The 27,784-nt window shown below is 40.1% G+C and overlaps 1 protein-coding gene across 1 annotated transcript in view; it reads left to right on the top strand.

Annotated features, from left to right (window-relative positions):
* Window positions 1-27,784, top strand: part of FNDC3B (fibronectin type III domain containing 3B) — a 206,927-nt gene that overhangs the window by 161,592 nt on the left and 17,551 nt on the right. The window contains exons 19-23 of the mRNA XM_065674575.1: window positions 1,771-1,943; window positions 5,311-5,424; window positions 7,598-7,747; window positions 10,532-10,812; window positions 16,489-16,701. Of these exons, the coding sequence (XP_065530647.1) occupies window positions 1,771-1,943; window positions 5,311-5,424; window positions 7,598-7,747; window positions 10,532-10,812; window positions 16,489-16,701 (931 nt within the window). The remainder of the gene's footprint in view (window positions 1-1,770; window positions 1,944-5,310; window positions 5,425-7,597; window positions 7,748-10,531; window positions 10,813-16,488; window positions 16,702-27,784) is intronic.

Raw genomic sequence — 27,784 nt, 5'->3', positions numbered from 1 at the left:
TTCTCATCAACAGCTGTGGCTCTGTATTGGGTTTATGAACTTAGCTGTGCTCCAGCTGTCTTTTAGGCCTGATACTGTGCTCCTATTTTTATTTTAGTTGGGACCTGTCTCTATATCAGATCTATAAAGTATCAGCTATTTTAAAATATCTGTCCTTTTATTGCAAAAACACCTTGCGATTCAAGATCTTTTTTATTACTTTGTAATACTGACTTAGCAGAAGCAGGTTGTTACTTCTAATATAGGACTTAAACAGGGGAGATTTAGGTTGGATATGAAGAAGCTCTTTACTGTGAGAGTGGTGAGGCACTGAAACAGGTTACCCAAGGAAATTGTGAATGCTCCATCCCTGTCAGTGTTCAAGGCCTGGCTGGGTGGGGCTTGGAGCAACCTGGTCTAGTGGAAAGTGTCCCTGCCCATGGCAGGGGGCTTGGAATGAGATGATCTTAAGGTCCTTTCCAACCTGAACTGTTCTATGATTCTATGACTTCTCTCAGAAATTCAAGTTAGGACATTTTGAGGATTTTGGGTGGCTTTTAAACCCTGATCCACAGTATAACATGCAGAGTCCATTGGACACCTGCAATTTTGCAAAGAGCTTGGACCATGGACATGACACTAGACTGCAAAAAAAATTGCACATTTTGAAAATACAATGTACAAGCCAGTATCCAACAGATTTTTTTTCTTTACCATGATAATCTTGCAGCATCCAAGATTCTTTGTTGCATCATTCATTAAGCTAAATTTTAGAGCAGTACCATTTCTAACTGACAGGTGCATCTCAACACCAGCATAAATTCATCTATGCATCCAAGATACCATGTTGTTTCCTGAATGCTTACGCTATCCCTGTTATGGTGGAGCGTTGCTTTTCAGAACCCCAGGCAGGTTGATTCTGTGGTACTGGCTTGTAAAATAACATGCAAATAGTGTCAAATATATTGTTTTCATGGAGAAAAAGGTGCCTGCAATGAAACAGATACAGACATAGAAAACAAATTTAGCTTTTCAAAAAGCTTATTCCAGGTGAAGCGCAGAGATGTAGAATCTCATAAATGTTAGCAGTGTGACTAATAAAGTTCAAGGATGGCAGTTGTTTGTACTTTTATTGGGTGTTAGTAGGGCTTTGCCAGAAATCCTATGTATAAGTAGTAGTTTTGGAGTGTGCATGACCCACCTCCGCCTGTTTCCAGCTGTAGCCAGCGGCTAAGATTGGGTGAGAGAGCCACCATGTGCTTCCTTATTTTTCTGTTCCAGAAAGGGTATATTCAGTGCTAGTCCTATGCTTCATGCAGCTTCCTATACATTTGTCTCCTGCCTCACTGACAATTTCTTTGCATGCAGCACCACCTTTGAGACTGGAGAAAAGCAGCAGAGTACCTTCTTTTTTCATCCTCAGAAGATGACAGTAACTCCCATGTTCTGCTTAAAAAGTAGATGGGCACCTCCTGGCATTAAATATGACTTCTCAGGGTAACAGATCATTGGCTTGGGGGAGGTGCTTCTCATGTATAGAATAATCTGACCTGGTGAATATGTAGGGCTAAAAGTAATTTTATTAATTTGCTTTAAAATTCTCAATCATGTACATGGATGAGATACTGCAGGTAAGGCATCTATTGAAGAGGGAAATAATTTTTGGTAGTGCGCGTGCATGTAGGTATATGTGCGTTTACATATCTATACACATATACTGCTGTGGTATATGAAATAAAAAACTACCTTTCCTGGCATGCATCCTTAATGAATGATATGATTTCTTTCTAGATGTCCCTCCGTCAGAAAGTGACTGTCCCATCTCAGAGTATAGTGTAGAAATGACAGAACCTGAGGAAGTAGTTTCTGAAGTGTACCATGGGCCTGATCTGGAGTGCACCGTCAGCAACCTTCTTCCTGGAGCAACATATCGGTTCAGAGTGAGAGCTCTGAATGATGGCGGGGTACGTGCAGCGTGCCAGAATGTGCTTTGGCTTTCTCTCACTGTGGTACTGTGTCCAAGATGGAGAGTGATTGTGTTAATGTTGGTGATCAGATAGGTGATAGGGAGATAGGCAAAAGAAAATGAAGTGAGAAATGCATAAAGGAACTTTGGAGAAAAAGCTGCAGTTTTAAATCTGGTACTCTTTTAAAAGGAAATTTTAGCTAGTAATATGATTTGACTGGCCAAAATCAGCTGCACCAAAATGTGCAAAATCCCTGGTAAAAGTCGTATCTGCTTATGAGGAGACCTCTATGTATTCCCCTTCCACCACATTCTTTCTTTTTCTTGGAAGATCTTGTTGATTCAGTCAGGTTTGGATCAGTTCTGCTTGGCTTTGTAAGAGCATCTTTCAAAAGGCCTTTTATAAAGTCAATCCCAGCAAGAGTACATGCATGTTGATGTGTTTATTCCAAGGGAATCTTTATGACAAAGATAACAGGAAGGTTTAAAGTTATTCACTTACATGGACTTAGAATCACAGAATAGTTAGGGTTGGAAAGGACATCAAGATCATCTAGTTTCAACCTCCCCTGCCATGGCCAGGGACACCTCACACTAAACCATCTCGCCCAAGGCTTCGTCCAAACTGGCCTTGAACACAGTCAGGGATGGAGCATTCACAACTTCCCTGGGCAACCCATTCCAGTGCCTCACCACCCTTACAGTAAAGAACTTCCTCCTTATGTCCAATCTAAACTTCCCCTGTTCAAGTTTTAACCCGTTACCCCTTGTCCTGTCACTACAGTCCCTAATGAAGAGTCCCTGCCTAGCATCCTTATAGGCCCCCTTCAGATACTGGAAAGCTGCTATGAGGTCTCCACGCAGCCTTCTCTAGGCTGAACAGCCCCAACTTTCTCAGCCTGTCTTCATACGGGAGGTGCTCCAGTCCCCTGATCATCCTTGTGGCCCTCCTCTGGACTTGTTCCAGCAGTTCCATGTCCTTTTTGTGTTGAGGACACCAGACCTGCACACAATACTCGAGGTGAGGTCTCACGAGAGCAGAGTAGAGGGGCAGGATCACCTCCTTCGACCTGCTGGTCACACTCCTTTTGATGCAGCCCAGGATACGGTTGGCTTTCTGGGCTGTGAGCGCACACTGAAGCTGGCTCATGTTCATTTTCTCATCGACCAGCACCCCCAAGTCCTTCTCCACAGGGCTGCTCTGAATCTCTTCTCTGCCCATCTGTGGCTGTGCCTGGGATTGCTCTGACCCAGGTTTAGGACCTTGCACTCGTCATGGTTAAACTTCATAAGGTTGGTATCAGCCCACCTCACAAGCGTGTCAAGGTCCCTTTTGATGGCATTCCTTCCCTGCAGTGTATCAACAGAACCACACAGCTTTGTGTCATCGGCAAACTTGCTGAGGGCGCACTCAATCCCTCTGTCCATGTCAGCGACAAAGATGTTGAACAAGAGCAGTCCCGGCACCGATCCCTGAGGGACACCACTCATTACTGGTCTCCAGCTGGACACTGAGCCATTAACCACAAGTCTTTGCATGCAGCCATCCAGCCAGTTCTTTATCCACCGAGTGGTCCACCTATCAAATTGATGTCTCTCCAATTTAGAGACAAAGATGCTGTGGAGGACAGTGTCAAACGCTTTGCACAAGTCCAGGTAGATGATGTCTACTGCTTTATCCCTGTCCATCAGTTCCATAGCCCCGTCATGGAAGGCCACCAGATTGGTCAGGCAGGTTTTCCCCTTAGTGAAGCCGTGCTGGCTGTCACCAAGCACCTTGTTGTTTTTCATGTGCCTTAGCATGCCTTCCAGGAGAATCTGCTCCAAGATTTTGCCAGGAACAGAGGTGAGACTGACTGGTCTGTAACTCCCCGGGTCTTCCATTTTCCCCTTCTTGAAAATGCGGGTTATATTTCCCTTTTTCCAGTCATTGGGAACTTCACCTGGCTGCCATGGTTTTTCAAATATGATGGCCAGTGGCTTAGCAACTTCATTTGCCAGCTCCTTCAGGACCCCGGGTGGATTTCATCAGGTCCCATGGACTTGTGCATGTTCAGGTTCTTAAGATGTCTCCAACCAGATCCTCTCCTACAGTGGGCCCAAGGTCTTCATTCTCACAGTCCCTGCATCTGCCTTCCAAGACTGGGTGGTGTGGTCAGAGCATTTGCCAGTGAAGACTGAAGCAAAGAAGTCATTCAGAACCTCAGCCTTCTCCAAATCCAGGGTAGCCAGTTCTCCTGAGAGCTTCCGTAGGGGGCCCACGTTGTCCCTAGTCTGTCTTTTATTTGCAATGTAATTATAGAATCCAACCCTGTTATCTTTCACATCCCTAGCCAAGTTTAATTCTAACTGGGCCTTAGCTTTCCTAACCCGGTCCCTAGCTTCCCAGACAACTTCCTTGTATCCACTGATACGTTCTGTTGAGGTTCATACATTTCTGGGGTTCATAATTTCAGTGTTGTTCAGCACTTGTAGTGGCTCGTTTTTTTTCATACTTGCTAGTATTGCATTCCAAAATAAGTAAATAGCAGTGTTTTTCCTCTCATTGCTTCCAGCAAAGTTCCTTTGTTCTGGAGAATGATTTTTAATTAGCTTGGGGATATGCTGAACAAACTTCATTATCCCACTCAAGAAGCCTCAGAAAAAGGCTATTTCTATTGTTATCTCTCCCCTCCTCACACTGCTGGCTGAAGACAGTTTTCCAGATTCTTGAAAATTGTCTTTTCTTTTGCTAACATGCATTTAAATTATTCTCCTACTGAGGGCTCAAAAGTTGTCTGAGCGAGTGGCTTAGCTGCCCATGGAGCTAGGCCGTAGGCAGTGTGTGTGCATCATGCCCCTGCACGTTGAACCCAGGCCTCTGTCACATGCTGTCCTTTTGTAATTAACATGTGGCAGGCATTTTATATAAGAGAAGCTGGATTTGGACTCCAGTATGTGCTTTACTGTTGCTGTGCTCCTTCTTATATCCACGAGAAGCCAGTTATGCTGGGCTATGGCACAGACAAATGAACACATTAAGGTGAGGTAGAGGGACACAAACTGTTCCTCAGTTACTCCATTGCTGAGTACACATCCTCACTCTTAGGTAAGTGGGAGGTGGCTTAGGCTCTCATGGGGACCCATTGCCACACAGGAGGATTTACATGCTATCTGCTCGTACCTGAACTTACCTCACCTTTTAACATTGCAGCAGTTCACCTATCTCATACTGAGCTCTGGTGCCGAGTGTTGGAAGCCTGGTCTACCTTTGAGAAAGTTTATTGCGTTGATAAAGTTTGTGTGCTGTTCTTGGAAAGCCTTTGAAGAATGTGAGATGGGTGTATGCTTACATATTAACGTACAGACACCTTGTTCCCCTTTAGTACGGGCCATATTCAGAAGCTACAGAAGTCACCACAGCAGCAGGACCGCCTGGCCAGTGCAGAGCACCTTCCCTGTCCTTTCTGTCCGACGCATGTGTACTTATAAGCTGGGAGGTAAGTTGGCTGCCCTCATTGTTTCATTTTCGTCTTGCTTCTCCAAACTAATACGGCCACTTGAAAGCTAGATTGAGAGCTATTCACTAGTTTGGAACTATTTTTTGTACAAGAAAACCCTTTGTGGAAACTCTTCTGTTGCAGAAAATCATCGTCTCTACTTTTCTCCTTAAAGAATTACATAAAGTTGATTATGAGTTATCTGGACCAGGATTCAGACATGAGACCTCCTTATACTGGCATCAGATGAGAAAGGACTGGTTAGGTAGAAATGCTCTCTGCAGGCTTTTACCATGTCAGCATGTCCTGGGGTGGAATTGTGAAGGCAAATATTTGATTTTGGCTGCAATTGGAGTCCCCAGTATGAAAATAACTGCACAAATGCTTATGATGTACATTTGTTTCCTTAAAAAGTGTTTGTCTCTTCCCCAAATGTTTACTTTTGTTTTAGTTTATGTGCATTCCTTCTCCGTTCTGCAGAACCTTGGACATTGGACTCTTAAAATCAGCCTTATCTGAAATGCTGAGAGGAGTTAATAAGTGTCACTAAAAAAAAACAAAACCAAACCAAAACAACAGAAAATCATGTAATTAAGGAAGAAAGGAAAATATGTTGTCATAAAGAACATGATACAGAGCAGTGGGGCTGTAGTTCTGCCATAGACTGCCTTTGAAAACCTAGCGGCCATTCCAGCCCTGCATCACCTGGGTTCTTCCATAAAGGGATGCCCCTGTGAGAAAGAAGTTGTTAACATTCATCAGATGCTCAAATAAATAAACTGTGCTAACAACCATTTCTAGATAAAAACATAAACTGAGTTTAATTTTATAGTGAAATAGGTGTGGTTTGTGTAGGTTGAGGATATTTGTTAATATTTCTTGCAACATTTTGTGGCACTGAGCTAGAAGTCACACTGAACTTTTAAAATACTACCTTTTAGTAAGAGTATGAATGTACAGGCATTTGCTTTTCCCAGCCATGAGCCAATGCAGCAGTGTTCCTGGTAGGCTCTGTGTTTATATGCAGGATATATTTGTTTGTTCTAGCTAAAAATGAATCTGTGGAAGGAGTAATGTGGTTTGCAGTGGTTATGTTTTCTTGAAGAGTCTACCATTTTTTTGGCTGATATGAATATGAAGGAAAAACAGTGGAGGACTGTGGAGATTTTTGTCTGGCTACAGAGCACACCGTAGTGCCCACTATACCTTTTTTGCACCTTGATTTAAAACACTGGCTTAGCAGTTCTGAATGCTGCGACTAAAATAGCTGGATGCTCAGAGGCAGAGGTATAGAAGCCCATGTGCACGTGGAGGGTGGTCGCTGTGGTGTGCAGTGATAGCCTGGATCTGTTTACTGAAAATCACTGCTTGCATGCCGTAATCACAAAGTCTTTGTCGTATCCTAGGCCACAGTTCTGCACGTAGAGCACTGATTCCCTGAGCTGCTTCAATCCACACAGTGTGGTTCTAGGTAGTTCTGATAAAAACACTAAATATTTTTGTTTTGGAGCCTTGTCATTATTGCTGCAGTAGCTCATCTCCAGCAAATTCAGGTATTTATTCCATGTTCCCCTAGCCTTCAGGATGAAAAAAGCATTGCTGAGGACATATGGAACCTGTAGGAGTGTCACTGTGGACATTAATGTACCCAGGTCCACAGTCCCATATCCCATACTGGGACCATTTGCTTGATGGGTGACTTTCACCGAAAACTGCAGACAAGCTTCTCGGTTGTTGAGGTTGTTCTTTTCTCAGTCAGTTTTCTCAGTGAGTAACTACTTCAGCATTCACAGGTAGCTCTTCCACAGCTGTGTTTTGATCACTCGGCTAGACTACACTAGATTAATGCTTTTTTGTGTTCTGCACAGTTGTGTTTCTGCCAAGCCAGTGGAGAGACAATTTATTCCTGAGTATCCAGATGAAAAGCAAAGTAGCTGTGTACACTTTCTCATTTCTGTGAATTCCCGTCAGGTAATTTCTGCGCAGAATTGGCCTGTTTCAGTAACCTGGTAGAGAACACTAATTCAGCGCTTTTCCAGTCACAGCAGTAATGGTGTATTAATTTAAAAAATAGGTTGGTTGGTTTCCCGTGTACTTTATTCCGTACTCAGTGAAACACAGAGGTCGGAACTGCTCATTTCTGAACTGAACCACATAAATATTTGTGTTGCAGAGTCTTGAATGTTCTGGTGCTGACATCTCGGAATACAGATTAGAGTGGGGAGAAGATGAGGAATCTCTAGAACTGGTATATAATGGCACGGATACCTGTTTTGAAATAAGTGAATTGTCAGCGGCAGCGCATTACTGCTGTAGGCTGCAGGTATGGAAGTTATGAGGTTTTGCATGCATTGCAATCTAAGATGTAAATGTTTTCTTTCCACCGTGTTTTTATTTTTATCATTAGCCACTATGAGGTTATGTGCTTTGTGGGTCAGAAGGTATGTTTATTTTAAATAACGCAGACTGTTGCTATATAACTGAACAGTTTAGATTCTACACAATTCAAAGTGATAAACGAGAGAGTCAGTATGACTTTTACCTCTCAAAAGCTGCTCTTTTGTATCATGTGATTTATTTCAGTAAATAATGCGTTTAACAGCCACTTTGCCCTCTGGTATTAGACCAAAATTATGTTTTAAAAATTTAAAATAAATATTTTTTTTTCTTGGTAATGAGATGTAACGTTTACCTCCCAACTGGACGTTGAAGATTCTCTTAGCTTAAATAGTAAACTCAACATCTGTTTCATTTATCAAAGAAAGCAAACCAGCTGAGTAGATTCCAATGTATATAGGAGGTGGTAACTGCCAGAAAGTGCGTCCTCATCTTTGTCATTTTTTCTCTTAGGTTTGTAAGATAGGATTTCATACAGAGTCCCTGTATGATTTATTTTTTCTTTGATCTCTTTCTCTCCTATTATTTTCAATAAAAAGTAGAAGAACATATTTCTTTTATATATATATATGAAAATAAAAATACAGCATTTCTCCTTTAAGTCTACTGAAAAATAAATGAAAAATAAAGTAAGTGGGAGTGAAGTAAAAATACTTGTTACCCAAGACACTTTTCCACAAGATTTGTTTGTATGTGAAGACAGAATACCACCAGTAACCCAACCAAAAGTTCATGTACCCACCCAACTGGCAACATGTGGGCCACCCAGGATTATTTCTTTGATCAAGGACAACATGCTTCTGTCGAGTGTTTCATTCTTGGGTTTGGTTGGGATTTTTTTTAACAGGACATAGATTTTTTAACTTTATTTTTTTTTTATTTATGAAGTAGCCTTTGAGCAGCTGGCCAGCAGCCAAAGACCTAGGGCCCCACACCTTTAAGTACACTCAACTGCATTTTCTGGTCATATCTGAGTGTCTACCTTGCACTGGCACTGTTGAGGAAGGCAAATTGAAAGAGCATGTGTGAGTGCCCTGGAAGTGTGAGCCAGAAAGTGCCTCTTATTTGCGCAAGAGGGAAAGCATTTAACATCCACTGGGCAGGAAGACTATGAGACCACTTCTGTGGTGAGCAGCAGGGAGCTGAAGGAGATTTTCATGTTAAAAATGGAAACAGCTGGCTCTATAGCACCTTTGATTTCGAGTGGGCATTCATTACCTGCCACAAAAATGTTGCACAACTGTAGCCAGTTTTTAACACAGCCAATACCTAATTCAAAGGCAGAAGTTAAATGAAATGTACAGCAGCATTAAGACATTTTCTTGAAGTCCATCAGTGACCCCTGCATTACTTTGTAGAGGGCTTCATCCTCTGGATCTCATCTGTGTATTATATGAAGATTTGTTGTAAGGTACACTGGAACATTTAAACAATTACACAGAAAAGAAGAACCAAGTATGTATAGCAGACAAAGATGGAAAGTTAAATAGTTACAGAAATTTTAGTCTTTTAAAACAAAAATGAGAGGTTAATAGCTTGGTTTCTTATCTGTTAGCAGCTTTAAAAGAAAAATCTTTTGCATTTTAGAAATAAGGATACCCCAAACCGCATTGACTTGGCCTCCGATAAACACACAGTATTGCTACCTCAATCTACAGTAACTCAATAAAAAAGAGAGAATTGCGCAATCAGGCATATATAACTGCAGGGCAGACAATTATCTTTACTGTTGCTCAGATTTTTTCCTGTAATGAATATTCCTGAAAAAAGATTGTGACTTCTGCAAAGGGAAATATTGTGTCATTTAAGGGTGGTGGGGGGAAGTATCTAGGAAGAAAAGAATAATGAAATTCCCACTGGTTATGATGATGAGATTCACCAATAAAGCAGTTAAAAGAAGCACCACTGAAAATAAATTGCTTGGAGCAAGATACAGATTGCCAAACGCTGGTTTAGAGGTAAGACAAATAATATCATTGGCAGACCACAAAACAAGGCTCACTTTTAACAGCCCTAGGAGTGCTTCACTAAATAAAAAATGACCCTGGAGCAGGATTTGTTTTGAAGGGCTTTTTAAAGGCTGACAGATATAACTTTATTATCTCTTTCTTCAAGTGAACAAAATGCCTCCTGGAGAAACAGAACATAGCTTTGTGTTTGTATTATGCATAACAGAAATAAGTCATTTACGACAGTTAAGCATAGATAAGAAATCAAACAGTTGCTTGATGTGCCCTTTCATTGCCATCATAGTTCTACTGGCAACGTTTGAAACCTGCGTTTTCTAATTAATTCTCATCTGGTGGGAGAATCTGGGCTCACTTTTCCAAGCACAGAGGAAGTGAGGATGGTGGACAGTGCTGGGCAATGTGGAAGCTGCTTTTGAAGGTCTGTGCCTTCTGGACCTCAGCCTGTACATAATATGCTGTCATCAGGTTTGTGTGTACCTCGTGGGCTAGCAGCATGCTGGACCATATCAGACAAACCCAGCTCAAGGGAAGGTAGTATAGTTGCTTACATGCCATTCATGAGAACCTAGTGTGTCTAAGTAGAGGGCATGAGTCCTGCTTTAGAGAATAAGCTAGCAGTACTTCTCCTCTGAAAAATCCATGCAACTCTTCCAGGTTGCACAGTTCATTATTATGAACTTGATAGACATGTGAAGGAGAATATTTATCCTGTAAAAATATGGGGTTTTTTTAACACACAGGCTGTTAACCAGGCAGGAGCTGGACCTTACAGTGATGTGGTAACCTGCCGAATCCCTTCATCTGTGCCTGATGCAGTCTGTACGCTCTCCGTGCTGGAGGAAGAGCATGTGGATGCCTGTCAACATTCACCCTCTGTGTGCCTTGTACTGAACTGGGAAGAACCATGCAATAATGGAGCTGAGATTACATCATACAACATTGACCTAGGTGACACCAGCATTCCAGTAGGAAATGTTACAAGTTATGTTATCACTAATTTGCTGCCAGAAACCTCATACCGGTGAGTACAATTTTTTTTGGTGTGGTACAGAGCCCTGAGGATGAGATCACACACTTTAATTTTATGTAAAAAATGTTTATGGCATATGGATTCAGTTAAATAAACAAGTAAACCAGCAACCAAACCAACCAACCTAGGGAGAATGGAAATCTGCAAAAATTCCTTTATGGAATGAATTATAGTAGTTCATGTTGAAATATTGCTTCATCCCCACCTTCTTCCTCTTTCTCCTCTGCTTGCATATCTCTGACCTTTTTAAGTTGCTCTTTGAAGGTGAGGTTACACTGGTAGGTGAATAAACTTTAAAAATGGGAGAGTACTAAAATTACAATGTGACATCTTCTGTTTTTTCAGATCTATAGCATTACTATTTCAGGGGCTTATATTACTAACTATATTGACCACAGTGAGGGGATAGCAATGTGCATGCAACGAACTTCTATTTGTATAGCAACAGCTTTTTTTTTTTTTTTTTTGGCTTAGCACATGGAGATCAGTAAAAAGATAATGTGAATTTTAAACCTATTTCTTCATATTTCTTCAGAGTCTGAATTTCTAAATGATATTGCCAACATTTTAGTATTATTATTATTTTATGTTCAGGCTCGTATGTTTTTTCCCTAACTGTCAATTAAAATAAAAATATGGTTCCATGCAGACAATGAACAACAATACAGCAGAAGATGTGACAAAAGAAATTCTATTTTAAGTACTGCTCTAATAAAAACTGAAAACTGATTATCTGATTGTCCAGTTGTAAAATTAGACACAGCACAGATCTTCTGTAACACGTTTCTTTTTTATTTGTATTAAGTGTCAAAATCCCACAGGTCTTGTGAAGTTTTAATCAAAAGTTCATTTCTCAAACTTTATCATGTACCCAAAACAGAGAACTTCTTGTAGCAAATACACAAATATGTATATTAGAAGTTAAATAAAGTGTGGAGCTTATATTGCTTCCAGTGCCTAGTACCGTAGTTCCTGATCTTTGCCTAGAATCTTTAGGTTTTAAAACCAGGTAATAAAAACTAAAGATGTAAATTTATTTATATATATTTATATATATACATGCCTCTAGCAATCTGAAAAAAAAAATAAGGCAAAATAGGAATTTGGTGATTCAGAACCCCTCTGTTCCAGATCACTCATAAATCCAGGAAATGTCAGTATGTTATCATTGTTATTGCCAGTTCTTCAATGGCTTCTAATGCTGTGATCCTTTTTTGCAAAGACAGTAATGAAGTAAAAGTTTTTTTCTAGTAGTCTTCTGTGTTTATTTAAGATCCTAATTTTGTGGTCAGTTTAACCTGGCATTGCTGTCAAAGGAAGCCTCTTACCTCCTTACATTATGTCCTCCTTTATGCCATCAAAGGGCTATTACACCATTCCACACTGTAAAAACTGGTCTTTTTGAAAGCTAATTATACTTCTTACATTGTAAATGAACAGAGAAGAGAGGAAGGGGTAGAAAAGGCTAGCACCACCTCTTCCAGTAGCTGTGCTCTAAGTCAGTTCAAAGTGTTTGTGAAACTGCTACACGTGAGTAAAGCTGCACAATAATTTGAGCAAATTCAGGTTGCTGTTGTCATGACTCTTCTGTCTCTTATGTTCTCACACATTTCTCACTCTCTACTTTGCATTGGCACTGGCACTGGTATTTACGTGATCTTACTCTAAGCCAGACCAGGGAACCCAGCTGATTGCAGACTAATAAAAAACCAAGTAAATCTAATAAGTTGTTGAGTTTGTTTATTGGCTGGCCACCAAGCCATGGAACTTCATCATCTCTGGGCAGTCTCGTTACTCCCTGCTTTCTCCTCATAGCAGGAGTCAAAACATCTAAAGCAAAATGAGAGCTTTGAGCAACCCAGTCAAGACAGCCAGACTGGACCGTCTAAGTTCTTGGCTGAATTCTTCCTACATCAGTCTCTTTTTTAGCTGGTTCTTGGTTGTCTACAGCTGCCTTCAGGGAAACATCCTTGTCAGGATGGAAAAGGAGATACAGAATGAAAGGATGGGCAGAACGCTACTCATCTTTATAATCGTGCTGCAGTCTTGTCTGTGAAGCTCTTACTCCTGTTGTTTTACTGAATTTTTATTTTAATTTTTTTTTTTTTGCTTTCTTGTTTCATTATTTTGTAAAAAGCATCATAGCAAATAATGTATTTTTAGTCAGGGAGTGTGATTATCTCTAATCCAAATGAAAAGGCTAAAGCACAAGCATTAACTGCGACTGTTCTATATATTATTGTAAAATGAAGTTCCTACAAAAAACAATTATTATGAAGAGCACAGATCAGTAGATGATTACTCAGAAATAATAATATATGAAGCTCTGTAATAAAACAAGAGAAAGAAACCCCCAAATCTTGCATCTCATGCCTATCAGGGAAGACAAGTGACTGCAGTGGGGGTGCAAAAGCATCTCACCTATAGTTTGAAGTATTTTTCTCCTAATGAAAATAGACCTGTCAAAGTGGTTTTGCTATCATTAACTCATATTTCTTTTTTAAGCCTATCTTGACACCTGTCTTTCACCAAGGAACATCTGTATCTGTAAGAAACATGTTTATCAAGCCATATGCTAAAACATGATGGGTTTTTTGCCCTTCCTGTTTTAATCAGAGGACTGATACAGAGCATCACTGATTTCATTCTCTAAATTTGTTCACCAGTGTTTTTTCTTCTCATGTCAGCTTTGTTTACCTCAACAGGCTCTTTTCTCTGTCACAAGTTTATTCCCTGCTGTGTTAAGAAGCAGCAAATGTGTTTTCTTCCAGGCCTTGTTTTTCCTAGACTAAACAAGCCATATACTGGCTTTGAGACTGAACTCTTGCTGAAGTTTCAGCAGAATTTGAAGTAAATCAGCAAAGGGCTAATATGTTTTGGTTGCATCAGAATTTCACTGTCAATGCTTTTGTGGGAACCTGAAATTGAAAACAAGTCTTGGCTATTAAGAATTCAAGACTGAAATTGGAAATGAACCTTGTTTTACGCAGTGGTGATTCTAAGAACATGTCTACTTGTGTCCACCCTGTTGAACTTATTTGAGGCCTGGTGTTGTTTGCTACTTCCAGCTTCTGTACAGGAATAACCATACATGAGCAACTCTAAGTATACCTCAGCTAACTCCAGGCTGTTAGCTGAGATGGGCTCAAAGTTTGATGGTTTCTGTGCCTTAGTAGCAAATCCAGCCAGCATGCCACAAGGAGGATTTGCATCCCAAAATACATTCAAGGCAGGAGAAACTGGGGCGTGCTTCTGCCAATGTAGGGCTGATTTCAAGAGGAGTTCTCTGATGTCAGACACAGATCAGCACTTCTGCAAAAAGCAAATGCCTCACAAAAGCAATGTATAAACATGGTTGCTGGTGAGCAGCTGCAGAAGTATGTCTGAGAGTTCTACAGTCTTTTTGGTTTTATTGACATAGCCATGTAGCTCTGTAAGCTCCAATTGTAGGGTAATAGTACTTGGACCGGTTTTCTCTGAACTGATATAACTAGAAGCGAGTTAATAAATATTCCACAATAAATAAGTATTCAACAGTAACAGAAATACCAATTTTCTGTTCCCAAGCTTCACTTAATGCTCTCCATAGCTAATTGTGCTGTGCTGTTGAGATACTTCACTGCAAAATAACTTCTGAGTTTTCAGAATGCTTGTTTTCTTCTGAAGTTACATGGTTTACAGAAATACATAGTAGCCTTATTAAATTTTAATAGAAACACTTAATTTGGTTCAGGAATAAAAATTCTAGACATTTTAGATTTCCAAACAATATCAAAGAAAAGATATTTTAAGATGGAGAGAGAAAAATGCACATGGATGCTCATGTTAGCAATGCTGAAGTGGGTTATAAAACAAAATTTATGCTTTAGAGTGTAAAATTAAGTCTTGTTCCAGCCCCAGAACAATGCAGTCTGAGTGGGGATCTGTGGGGATGGCTTGTCCTGTTTTGTTACAATCAAAATAACTAGCTATGCCAACCACAGACAGTTCTATTTATCTTCTTCTTTCTCTGAAGCAGGCAGTTGTAGGGGTATCCCATGTTCTGCCCTTCTCCCTTCTTCCCCTCCCACCTTTCCCAGGGACTTCTGCCTTCTTGGTGGCTAACTTCTTGCAGAGTCCTTTCCCATGAGAAAATACTGGGCTGTTGTGGACAGGGTTTCCAGAGTAAATGGCATCTATCCAGCTATCTAAACTAGGCTGAACTGTCTAAAAACAAATAAAAATAAAAGCCTAATTCGTTTGCCCATCCTGTTTTCTCTTCTTTTCAGTTTGATCCAACGAACTTCTGAAACCTTTCAGGCTCATCTATACCAATATTTCTGTTTACACAGTCTTCAAAACTCTTTCAAAATGCGTATTTCACATTTTTGTTACAATATTAATGTTACCAAAATAAAAGATGATGACTCTTCACTCATTCCTGTAAGCAGATTCTCATTGTGCAAATTCTGAAACTGAGGTGCAGACAAGTAAGAGAAAGTGACAAAGCCAGGAGTCATTATCTTAAGAAAGAAATAGAATTTAGAAGATTGGCTCAATCTTAAGAATATTTCTGAATTAAAACTTCTTATGGCTAGGTAGGTAGGTGGTGTGCTTTTCTCTTCTTCTGAATGTCCTTAATGCAGTTCAGATGGCTTGAGAGATTTTGTGCATCTTGTGAGAGAGTGGCTTCAGTTCAACTTTTATTTAATCTAACATATAGTTCACTGATGGTTAGTGTTTCCACAGTTTGTGTAAGATGTGTAGATGGTTTGTGAATTTAACCTTCTTGGTTAGTTCTTTCCAGTAGAGTTTCACGTACTTAAATAATGTGCTTTGTGAGATGCTGCACACGCCAAAATAATACCGTTCTTTGGTCTTCAGAGATATTTACCAACATGGAGATGGGTTTCATGGCAATGACACCAATGCTTTTGCTTAATGACTTCACCTAAATTTCAAAGGTCCATCACCTTTGTTAGACATCCACAACACACTTCTGCATTTTATTTATTCATAGTTACACATTTCATGTTATCCAGGTTGCACTTGTATCCACTGTTGTTCATGTGGTTAAAGGGACTGTCATTAGGTTCTGAGATTGCTTACCCAAATCTTTCTCTCCTCTGCCTCTCCTGCATTTCGTGGAATCATAGAATACCAGGTTGGAAGGGATCTCGGGAATCATCTGGTCCAACCTTTCTTGACAAAAGTACAGTCTAGACAAGATGTCCCAGCACCCTGTCCAGCTGAATCTTAAAAGTGTCCAATACTGGTGAATCCACTACTTCGCTGGGGAGATTATTCCAATGGGTGATGGTTCTCATTGTGAAAATTTTCCTTTTCTGTCCAACTGGAATCACCCCTGGGCTAACTTGTGCCCATTACCCCTTTTCAGTGTGACTCCTCTTAAAAAGGGACTCTCCATTTTCTTTATACTATCCTTTAAATACTGGAACAAAGTTGTTATCTTCAATGCAACTCTTACAATATAAACAGGATGATAATACTTGTTATGTTTACAGAGCCTTATATTTTGCCAAAGCAAAGCACTGGTAGCTGGGAGTGGCTGGTGTGTTAGTGATGGAGCAGTCTGCTCCAGAAGGCTGCTTTGTTTGAGTCTTTTTTATACCAAGAATCTCATAAAAGCACTTTATTTAACTTTTTTTTTTTGGTTGTTCATTTTAGGATCAGGATCCAGGCTGTCAATGAAATAGGAGCTGGACCATTTAGCCACTTTATTAAAGCAAAAACTAGGCCGTTACCACCCTCACCTCCTCGGTTAGAGTGTGCCGCGGCAGGTCCCCAAAGCCTGAAGCTGAAATGGGGAGACAGCAGCTCCAAGCTTCATACTACCGATGATATGGTCTATATCTTGCAGATAGAAGACAGAAATAAAAGGTAAGAGAGATTAATCTTTTCCTTGTGTTAATGAAAATGAATTCTGGTTCATCATAATGCAGTTGTGATTCACAATAAGAAAAATGTTGTTTTCCAGACTACCCTATATCTACTAATATATACAAACTATTGGCTTAACAGGGATTTTGTGCCTGTAGTGTAACTGAGCAAATTATGTAACAAAGCTCTTGCTATAGAACAACATAAAGCTATACTGTTGAAATTTTAGCAAAACCCTGCTCCCCCACCAGTTAAAGTTAATACCAGTTTTCATGGTCATAGTACTTTACCCTTTGTAATATGTAAAACAAAGATATTACACCCAACATGCTGTGTGTATTAATAAATCAAACAGGTACAAAATCAGCAAAAAGTATTTTCCCATGCAAACTTTGTATGGGAAAGATTTATAATGTAGCTCTAAAGTTGTGATGAGATATATCAATAAAAAAAGGGAATGAAAGACAATATGTGAGTATTGCCTAATAGTCTGAGCTCTTTTATGAGTAAATATCGTAGATGGCTTATAATTTACAAAGAAAGAGTCTTAACTAGTTTAATTAAGTAAAATAACTGATGTATAAGTAGGTAATCCTTAGAGACTCCGAGAACAGAGCATAATTTGGTGTGAATTAGCATGATTCCTTTAATTTAAATAGAGCTGTGCTGAGTTTATGCCAACTGAAGATCTGGCCCAAAAGCTCTAATTGTAAGTAATAAATCCATGAATAATGCCTAAATACATCCCCTGTATCTCAGCTGTACTGATGCAGAGAGGGTGCATGCTCCTCTGTATTAATACCGAGAGGTGTCCAATGAATACAAATGCCCATTTCAAAGTCTGACTGATAAACACAGTTTCTTCAGAGTGCAATGATGCTTGGCAGGAGCCGATCACCTGCAGCAGCATGTGATCAAGTCAGCTCTAAAGAAACATTTTTTGTTTGCTTTCATGTAGCACTGCAGGTAAGATGGTGAAGAACTATAAATTGTTTTAAACCTGTTTTGATGTTGAAGAAAACAGTGAGTTTCCTTGTAAGAATCAAACATGTTATGTTATCTGGCAGCAGAGAAGAAAACCTCTTTCTCAATTGCACTTGCATAGGGCTTTAACATAACCCTTTGCACAAACTTTTCCCACTGCAAATATTCTCTTAAGAGCTGGTTTTTAGGAGGAATTTGAGCTTTTTACTCTGCTAGGTCTTCTTAGCTTTAAATTTCGTTTAGACACCACATCAGCTGCCACAGATGTAGAGAAGCTACTCATCTACATTGCACTGTCTCCTTCTTGAACAGAATCCTTGCATGAAATGGCTTCGTTTGGTGGTTGAGTTTATCACAATTAGGTCAAATAATACCTGAAATGAGCCATAGCCCTGAGCCCTCTAGCTGATGAAACATGCACCGTCACAGGCACAGCAGAGTAGAATGGGCATGCTGCTGTCTGTGACAGGTGCTGTGTTTGAGAACAGTTGGAGCTGGCAGTTCTTGTCAGTAAGGTCTATTTATTTTGTTCCCTGTCTGACAATCTCTTTTAGCTCCCCGTCGTGTCCACCAATCACAATGAAAGAAGTTCCTAAAAGAATACAGCGGCAAAGTTTTGTACATTCAGGAGAGCTACCATTCCTGATGAACAGAATGACCGCCCACACATGAATTGGTAGAAAAAGCAGTTAGTTACAGAGTTAGGAGTCTTCTCTTAGATCATTCCCATAAAATAAGCGCCGTCGTCACTGAGGGGTTACTCACTCACGTGTATGCTTGTGAAAAATACTGGAATATGGTTCTTTGAAACTAGCCTCTAGCTAGTTGCGCGGTGCTTTAACAAGCTAATGCAGGTAAACTGTGGACATCTAATGGAATAATTAAATAGAATAGACTATTTCAGTTGGAAGGGACCTACATCGATGATCTAGCCCAACTACCTGACTCATTCAGTGGGACCAGAAGTTAAGGTATTGTCCAAATGCCTCTTAAACACTGACAGGCTTGGGGCATCAAGTACCTCTGTAGGTACTCAATGTAGTTGACTCAATGATCTAGAAGGGTGTTCTGGAGTCTTTCGTGGTTTGAAAGGGTTATGGGAATGTTCCATGGTGTCTTTTCCCTCTGGTGAGAGATAAGAACCCAGGGGAAGAGGATGTGGCATAAACATGTATAACTCAAAATGGATCTGTCACTTTCTTCTTTCAGAAGATACTGTTACTGTATTCCCTGAGATATTTGAAATCGCTTTTGACAGCTTTATGGTTAAGTCCCTCAACTCAGTATTACAATTTTCCCTTCTTCAGTAAATCTGAGTATGCATTTTGCTTACTGTAACATTTCTTACTGACAATGCTTAAAATAGGAATTAGCTTTAAAATGCTGTTGAAGCATTTACACAAACAGCAATATAAAGCTGAGCAAATTCTTTAAAAGACAAAAAGAAAAAAAAGGAAAAAAGAAAATCATCAGTAAAGTTGAGGTCTGACCCTGATAGCTTTAACGGCCCTTTTGTAAAGAGTGAGCTCTGGGTTTATGCAGTGACAGTCAGCCAGTGCTCTTGAATGTGTCCTGGTCATTAAGAATTGTTTTTAACTTTTCCATGCTGTAATGAGGTGTAACAGGCCAGTAGTTGGAGACTAAATGTTTCATCGATTGCAAGACCTGTGAAACAAAATACTTGGAAATCTCCTGACACTGATTAATGTAGCGGCTTGAAAAGGTGTGAACATCAGAAATGTACCTGCTTTAGCTCTCCTTTGCTGTTCAGTGGGTGACATTTAGGAAGATCAAATTAGCATCTCTTGTCCTTTCAATTATGTGTAGCATTAAATGGAAATGAAGAAAAACCTGTTTCTAGAAAGCACAGTACGTGGGCACGTTAGCTGAGAGTAGTTGACCTTTATGTAGAGAGCACTATAAAATTTCTTTCTTTTTTAAATAAGCTATCAGTTGTGACTTCATTTCCTAACTAGTAATGTCAAAAAAATCATGTTAATCAAGTTGCACTATTTTTCCAGGATACTGTGGATTTTTCCTCTCCAGGGGAAACAAATGAACCTAATTATAGTAGTGCTTTTGATTTATTTTTTTCCTGTGCCAGTAATTAGTCTTTAGTTGTTCCTACAACTAATTATACCTCTTTAGTGTCTTAAAATGCTTACACTATCCAGTCTCAAACAGAGAATTAGCAAGTACATTATTAGTGGGTCATTTACCAGTTGGCTGTGTTTCTTTTAGATGAATATGTGTTGCAACTAAGATGAATTCTGTGATTTTTTTTATGTGTATACAGAATCCAAATAAAAATTATGTTTTAAGGGAGAATCATTGGTAAGGCTGGCTGAGAAGCAACCTAAACCTGTTCTTTAATGATACCAATGGATGAATTGACAATTCTGAAGCTCGCTTTTTTAAGTGAATTGTATGAGATGGTGTTTACTGACATACTAAAATATAATTGCTCTTGTTAGGGATACTTATTAAATAAATGAGTTTTTATCCAGTGACAGGAGGTGATCAGTAGCAGCTCCCTTTCATAACTTATGAAACATTATTTATGTGGGTATTAAGCTGCTGGCAAATACTTTGCTAAACTGTATGTGTTTGCCATTTAATATAAATGAAAAATCAGTCACAAAATAGAACTTCACTATTAATATTGGTACAGTCATTGTGCACACGCTGTTTTTCTGGTTAACCTAAGAATGTCCCAAAGGTCATAGCCATACTTCGATGTAGTCGTGGAAACTTTAGTGACTCCAGGGAAGGAATAACATTTGTTTTTCTATTTGGAGAATTTTACCTTAACTTGAATATTTATTTCAAGAGGCATTTCCCCTCATATTCCTCATCTCAGGTGTGCCCATTACTGTGGTGCAGGCAGCAGAGGTCATCTGTGCTGTAAGCTATATGGAGTCTCAGTTGCCTTTCTGTGGCTGAGGTTGTCTTTCCTTGCTCGTGTATGGTAGGTTGTGAAAGGAGCCTGTGGAGCCTGAGTATGAACAGGGGGACATGCGTGTTCTTCCTTGTATCCAAGGGAGATGTATTATCCCGTCTGTTTCAATGCTTGTAAACCCAGATGTTGCTGATGCTTGTGGAAGTGCTCTCTTTTTCAATTGTGCGGAAAGCTATTTCACTGTTTAGAGAAAGCCTATAAGAAAGGGAGAAAAGTATATTGTAAAAATCTATGCCAGTATTTTCCAAGGTGACAGGAACCAAATAGGACTTATCAGGAGGTGGTTTCCAAGGAAAATAAAAACATGTTTTGAACAGTAAACAGTAAAGCCAATGCAGACAATACAGATCAGCTCTTTTTTCCTGCAGAAAGGTTCAGTTTTTTGAAGCTCCTAGCTCTTCCAGTGATTCTTCCACTCCTCTGTTGTCTTCACCCAGTGGTGCTGGAAACCTCTTCTCCCCAAGCATGCTGAGGTTGTGCATAGCAGAAGAAACTGTTTTCCCTTCGTTCCAGCAGTTTCTGTGACCTAGTTACTCCTTGAAGAAGCATAACAAATGGCAGAGAACACACAAATGAAATGGAGACTGTCTGTCACAGTGTCCAATGCCATTTACTGTAGAAGTAAAATATCACGTATGATGGTTTGGTCTGAGCAGCAGTCTTTGCAAAATGATTAGACAGTTTCTATGTGTTAGAAAGTAGTCATATGTATGAGCCTCAGTATGTATGCTCTGCATTGACATGAAGTAAGGTAGAATAGAAGCACAGAGAGATAAATTGCTAAATGTGCTGTCTTTGCCTGATGACTAGCATCATTATTATCTAGTTACTGCAAGTTTCAAGCAGTTTAATTAAAAATTGTTTAATGATTTGATCAAGACAATTTGCACCCATTTTAACAGCAGTTACGGGTACGTATCAGGCTTACGGCTTGTGAAATTCTATTAAAATATAAAATTAGATACATTACACATCCTTGCAAAAAACTGTGGGGAAAAAAAAACCATTTTCATATTGGGTAAAACACTGGTGAAAAGCAGTTAAGAATGAGCACCAAGACATATGGCATGCTGCAATTTACTCTGCAAGCCTGGCTAAATAGAAAGTTGACATCTAGAAAAGTTCTTTTAGGTAGTCTGTCTTTGTTTAATATTGTTTGTTGCATTCTGTAGACTAGTGTTGCTAGTAACAGTAATGATATTAAGAGCATTCTGATTGCATACTTGGGGCTTTGCAGTAAGGGCTGTGCAAAAGAAAAGAGGAAGAACTGTTGCAAGTTCAAAAGCTTAACTTGTTCATGCATTTCAGCTTTGTTCCTAGAAACATGAGTACACAAACATTTTTAGTAGATACAAGTTAACTGTGTACACATCATCTTTTGAGGCAAAGTGAAATGTGAGCAAACCATGTTAAATGTTGGAGATGAGATGTTTCAGCTATTAGGAATCTCGTGAGACACAGAATTAGATGCTATTCCGTAAGTATTTTCAAAGAATCCCTGGTTTGGTGGGAAATTTAGTAATTAACTACATAGAAACGCAGTGGACCAATATTCTGTTGTATTTTGATCAGTGTACACTGCAGGTACTTCAGACCTCATGGATGTAACTGAATATTCTAGGTGACAGATCAGAAATAGCAGCAGCATCTAGACCAAACGTTGTCACTGTAATGAAAGCTGTTTTATGAACACCTGTGACACCCTCATAAGAAAAGTAATGCCTTAATCAGAGTAATTACTGTCTAGCATCTAAAGTGGTAATGGAGTTCAGCTTACAGCAGCCAGGATCATGTTAGCCAGTTTTCTAAGAGAACATCTTTAGGTTCCAACTTCATTTTGCTGAAGTTGGTGAACTGGCAACAATGCTTGACTTCCTTAACAAGCTTTGCTGAAACATGTCACCTAGACTGTCATGTCAGTAAATGGTTGTGAAGATGAGGTGCTGAACGACCTCATTTTAAGGTTCATAGACACTGTTAGTTGCTGCCATGCTGGGAAAGGGGATTGTAATGCTGCAGACAGAAGATAAAAATGTATCTGTACTGTAAAAGCATTACTTTCCCACAGTTGAACTGTTTTGTTCTCTTCTGATTTTAGCTTAGTTAAGCCCACTCATATTTATATCTACTGTTAATAATTAATATGATCACAAACTGTGTAGTTGAGGCCGTCAGTGACATGGTTTAGGGTGGCCTTGGCAGTGCTGGGGTAAAGATTGGACTTGATGATCTTAAAGGTCTTTTCCAACCTCACTGATTCTGCAATTCTGTGTTTACCATTGCAAGCCATGGTATTGGTAGGTGCCTAGTCGTCTAGTTCTTACTGACTATATACTTTCAACAGGTCATTAGATGCTCTCCCTAATTTCTCCCGGATCTTTCATTCAGATGCTGTTAATTCACATTAAGTTGTGCTCAGTACTGTCCTTCTTGTCTGTTCCTTGGCCTCTGATGGAGTTTCACACAGGAATAATCTGTCAGGCACTTTTCTGACCTGTCTTCCATTCCTCCTGAATGTGCCCAGGAGTTTCTTACAAGAAAGTAATTTTTGTTGTTATGGGAAGCTTCTGTAGGTTAAGGCATCTCCACATTTTCAGTAATTCCACACATCTAACAAGTGACTATTTGTGGTAAATACAGATTATGTGCTAAAATTCAGCAACAGATAAAAGATGATCTAGTAGAAGCAAGTTAAAAATCAGGTTTTGGCCTGAAGATGTGCTAGGTAATTAGGCAAAGAAAACCATACTCTTCCCATCTGACTATTATCTCTATTCTCTTCCTGCCTTTTTCTGCTCTCCACTAAGTTTTGCTTTTCTAAGTATAAAGAAGTAAAAGTTGCCACCTTCAGTGGCTCTTGCTGTTGTTGTTTTTATGATGCCTATAAACAAAAATTATGTTGACAGTGCATTGTGGAGGTTGGTTTCTAAACATAATATGAGCAAGCATACTTTAATAAGTTATCCAAAAGGTGTCTTTTAGAAAAGAGATCTTCAGATCAGAAGGACCAAGGCATCCTGTCTGTTTTGTCCACAACTCATGTTAGGACTGGAAGTCAGGATTAGGGGAGGTTGTGGGAGCACAAAATTCTTTGGTACCCCCTTTCCAGATATTTGCCTTCCCTGAGCACCTACCTGCAACAAGAGATGCCAGAGAGTGGCTTGGAAAGGTGCCCCAAAGCTGAAAAGATTGGGTCAGCTTGGTAGTGGTTATAGGGGCACCACTGGATGTAGGGGTGGGGTAAGTTTTTCTCTTTGAGCTGAACATTTTAAAATACAGAAGAAATGGAAAAAAGAATGTGTGTTGACTTTACTCATAATTATATGGTTTTGTTTTGAAGTTTTGTTTTCCTTGGTGCCACTTCGTAATAGAGGGAGTTGCTGGTGGGGAAAGAAAATCAAGTAAATCAGTGAGTGTTTGATAATGTTCTTTAAACAAATAGAGGAGTAGTCTAAGGAAGTGGGTAGGAGCTGTAATTGTGCACATAAGAGAGGTGTTGCAATAATAATATTAAAAGAACTGTTGGTCTGTGAAACGCTTGTACTTCAGTTTCCAATTATGCGGTTGCCTTTGTATGCTGAAATGAAGCCTCAGGGCACTGGGTTGGACCAGTGCTATATTAATAATTTGACTGCAGCCAAGACTGTGGCAGATGACCATGTTTTTCTGGGAGGCAGTAACAGAATCATTAAGGTGTCCATTCCAGCCTTTGTACCTTGCCTTGAGATTGCTGTCTTATTTAATGTAGATTTTCTTTCAAATTTAATTTTTGTAAGGACAAATGGGTTACTAAAATATAAATTAAACCCAGGAGTTTGAAAGGGAACCTGCCGATAAAAATGTGCTGAGGACTAATGAGCAGAGGTAGAGCGAGTACATTCATATTCCTTTGCTCGACTGGAAGTTACTAAAGTGGAGAAAACAAAACAGCTGCAACATGTAAAACATTTCCAAGAAGATCTTCATGGAGAATAGAAAGGTATTGATGAAAAGCTAACAGCAATGGTGTCTCCCAAACAATCGTTCTAGCACATTGTGTTCTCTCTCCTCCACAGCGTGTAGATAAATGAATAATCCGTGACTGACATGAGAATGTCTGAGAAGAATGAGATGAGGGAAAGTAGCCTCTGGAGAATGTCTTCATCTCTGGAGAAAGTTGCTTTCTTTTCAGTTTCTGCTGTTAATTTAGTGGAGAGGAGAGCAGCACTGCAGGAGGTTAAATTTGAACAATACAGTGTTACGTGTGCATGGTGCAAACTTTAAAAAAATCGTAATGCGATTACATTGAGAATGCCATTAACCCACAGAAGTAATAATTTTTTCAAAGACAGGGTACCAGTTTAAGATGTGCAGCATACTGTCTTTTAATATCAACAGGACACACCTCTGAGAACTGAAAATTTCTTGGTGCTTATTTAGCACACTTTTAAGATTTACCTGAAAGCAGGTGGAGATCAGAGAATGAACACATCTTGGCTGAGACACACTTGAGCATAGAATCATAGAATAGTTAGGGTTGGAAAGGACCTCAAGATCATCTAATTCCAACCAGCCTACCATGGGCAGGGACACCTCACACTAAACCATCTCACCCAAGGGTTTGTCCAACCTGGCCTTGAACACCACCAGGGATGGAGCATTCACAGCTTCCCTGGGCAACCCATTCCAGTGCCTCACCACCCTAACAGGAAAGAACTTCCTCTTTATGTCCAATCTAAACTTCCCCTGTGTAAGTTTTAACCCATAACTTGTCTTATCACTACAGTCCCTAATGAATAGTCCATCCCCAGCATCCTTGTAAGGCCCCCTTCAGATACTGGAAGGCTGCTATTGAGGTCTCCATGCAGCCTTCTCCAGGCTGAAAAGCCCCAACTTTCTCAGCCTGTCTTCATACAGGAGGTGCTCCAGTCCCCTGATCATCCTCGTGGCCCTCCTCTGGACTTGTTCCAGCAGTTCCATTTTCTTTTTATGTTGAGGACACCACTGCACACAATACTCCAGGTGAGGTCTCACAAGAGCAGAGTAGAGGGGCAGGATCACCTCCTTCGACCTGCTGGTCACGCTCCTTTTGATGCAGCCCAGGATACGGTTGGCTTTCTGGGCTGTGAGAGCACACTGAAGCCAGCTCATGTTCATTTTCTCATCGACCAACACCCCCAGGTCCTGTTTTGGGTTTGGTTTTGTCTGTCTTGGACAGTAAGAGTAATGAAAAAATAAGACATTAAAGTGTAAACACTTATAATTCTGTGTGTTCCCATATATGAACAGGAGCACTTCTGGCTTGTTGAAACCACTCATGTCCTCATTCAATCCCCACAATTTTGCCAGTCCAACTGTATTAACGTAACATTGGACCAGCTAGGGAACTAATCAGTGTAAGACTATCCTACTTAGAGATCTTTTACCTTCTATCAGTTCTCAAATCCAGTTCACCTTCTAGCCCTGTAAATATTTGTACTAAAGGAGAAGCACGGGGAATGGAACAGCAAGTTCAGGGAGTTTGGGGCAGGCTTAGCTGCCACACTTCCTAAGGGACCTTCACTGCAAATGTTGGCATGTTAGTATTGGTTGATATTTTATTAAAGTTTAAACTAACCTTTTCAACACTGCAACTAAAAGCATATCCATTTTGACTGAAGGGACAAGAAGTGGCTGTTTGTCAAGCTGCAGTATTTCAGTCATGTCCAACCATGTGCCCATCCCTCAGCTTCAGCCTGGCCATGCCAGGGAGGAGGCATGGAGAAGGCTCTGTTGAGCCATGCACTTGACCCCTCCACAAGTTTCTCAGCTCTCAATTGCACTGATGTGCAAGTTGTGTTGCTTCCCTGTGGAGGCTGGGACTTGGGTCATCCCTGCCTATGGCAGGAGTGTTGGGACTAGATGATCTTAATGTCCTTTCCAACCCTAACTATTCTACGATTCTATGATCTCATGTTCAATTTATGAATGATATAAAGCTTTGTTAGATAAATGAAGTGGGATGCAGAAAAAAGGCGAGTCCCGCAACATAGTTCAGCTATCACCCTGAAAAGCCAGAAAGATTTTTCATGGCTGAGCTTTGTTAGTGACCATGCTTAATGGCATTCCATAGCATCTGGGCAGGAAAATTCATTGTCCGTGTTCAGATGAAGAGCTGAGTAGAGGCTGGAAGAAGCTGAGAAGGAGAGAGAAAACATGGGATCTTTTCCATCCACAGATTATGTCAACTTTTAAATGCATAAGAGATTAAGCCCTTGGAAATAAGCTCAATGGTGGCTTATTCTTAAGCAAATGTGTGGAACAGGGTCTGGATAAAGCACAGTGAACAATGTCAGGCTTGCCAAGAACAGAAAGGTTCTCACATTTAAATGTGCCTTTTAAATTAAAGTTAGATTTAAATTTAGATTTAAAAAATGAACTTACTGTAATATGAACAGACTACCTTACTTTAGACAATTTTTAATGTATGCATACATCGCAGCAGCAGTGTGCAATCACACTGATTGATTCAACTTTAAGTTCATTGTGGTCCTTCAGCAGAAAGCCCAGGAGACTGATTGTAGGATGTATTTCTCCAAGTCATCTTCATGAGGTTTCTTATCTCATGATCTGCATCTTCAAACACAGTTGTGAAGTGTTATTGTCATAGTAAAGCCTAACAGCAGTTGCATTTGGTTGACTTAGTAATCAGCCTTTCTTCTTCCAAAATTGGAGGTCCTCTTTTCAAAATGGCTGAATTTCAAAAGTTTAAGTGTGCTTCCATTATAGTTTTGTGTTTTGAACATGGATGCAAGCTTTTCCATAGTTTCTGCGTTCATTACAGATGGGCGAGGGCCCCGGATTTCTATAGCCCCAGAAGGAGTCAGGACAAAGGAGGAGTTTGCTTTGGTAGATGAGGATTGGGTTAGGGATCAGCTATGCAAACTGGACATCTGTAAATCGATGGGTCCGGATGGAATGCACCCACGGGTGCTGAGGGAGCTGGCGGAGGTCATTGCTAGGCCACTTTCCATCATCTTTGGTAAGTCGTGGAAAACGGGCGAGGTGCCTGAGGATTGGCGGATGGCAAAGGTCACACCAATCTATAAGAAGGGCAAGAAGGAGGACCCGGGTAATTATAGACCGGTCAGCCTTACCTCCATCCCTGGAAAGATGATGGAA

This window comes from Lathamus discolor, chromosome 3 (genome assembly GCF_037157495.1).
Source record: "Lathamus discolor isolate bLatDis1 chromosome 3, bLatDis1.hap1, whole genome shotgun sequence".
NCBI classification, from domain to species: Eukaryota; Metazoa; Chordata; class Aves; order Psittaciformes; family Psittacidae; genus Lathamus; species Lathamus discolor.
Note: the sequence above shows the minus strand (reverse complement) of the source record. Positions and strands in the feature narration are given on the sequence as shown.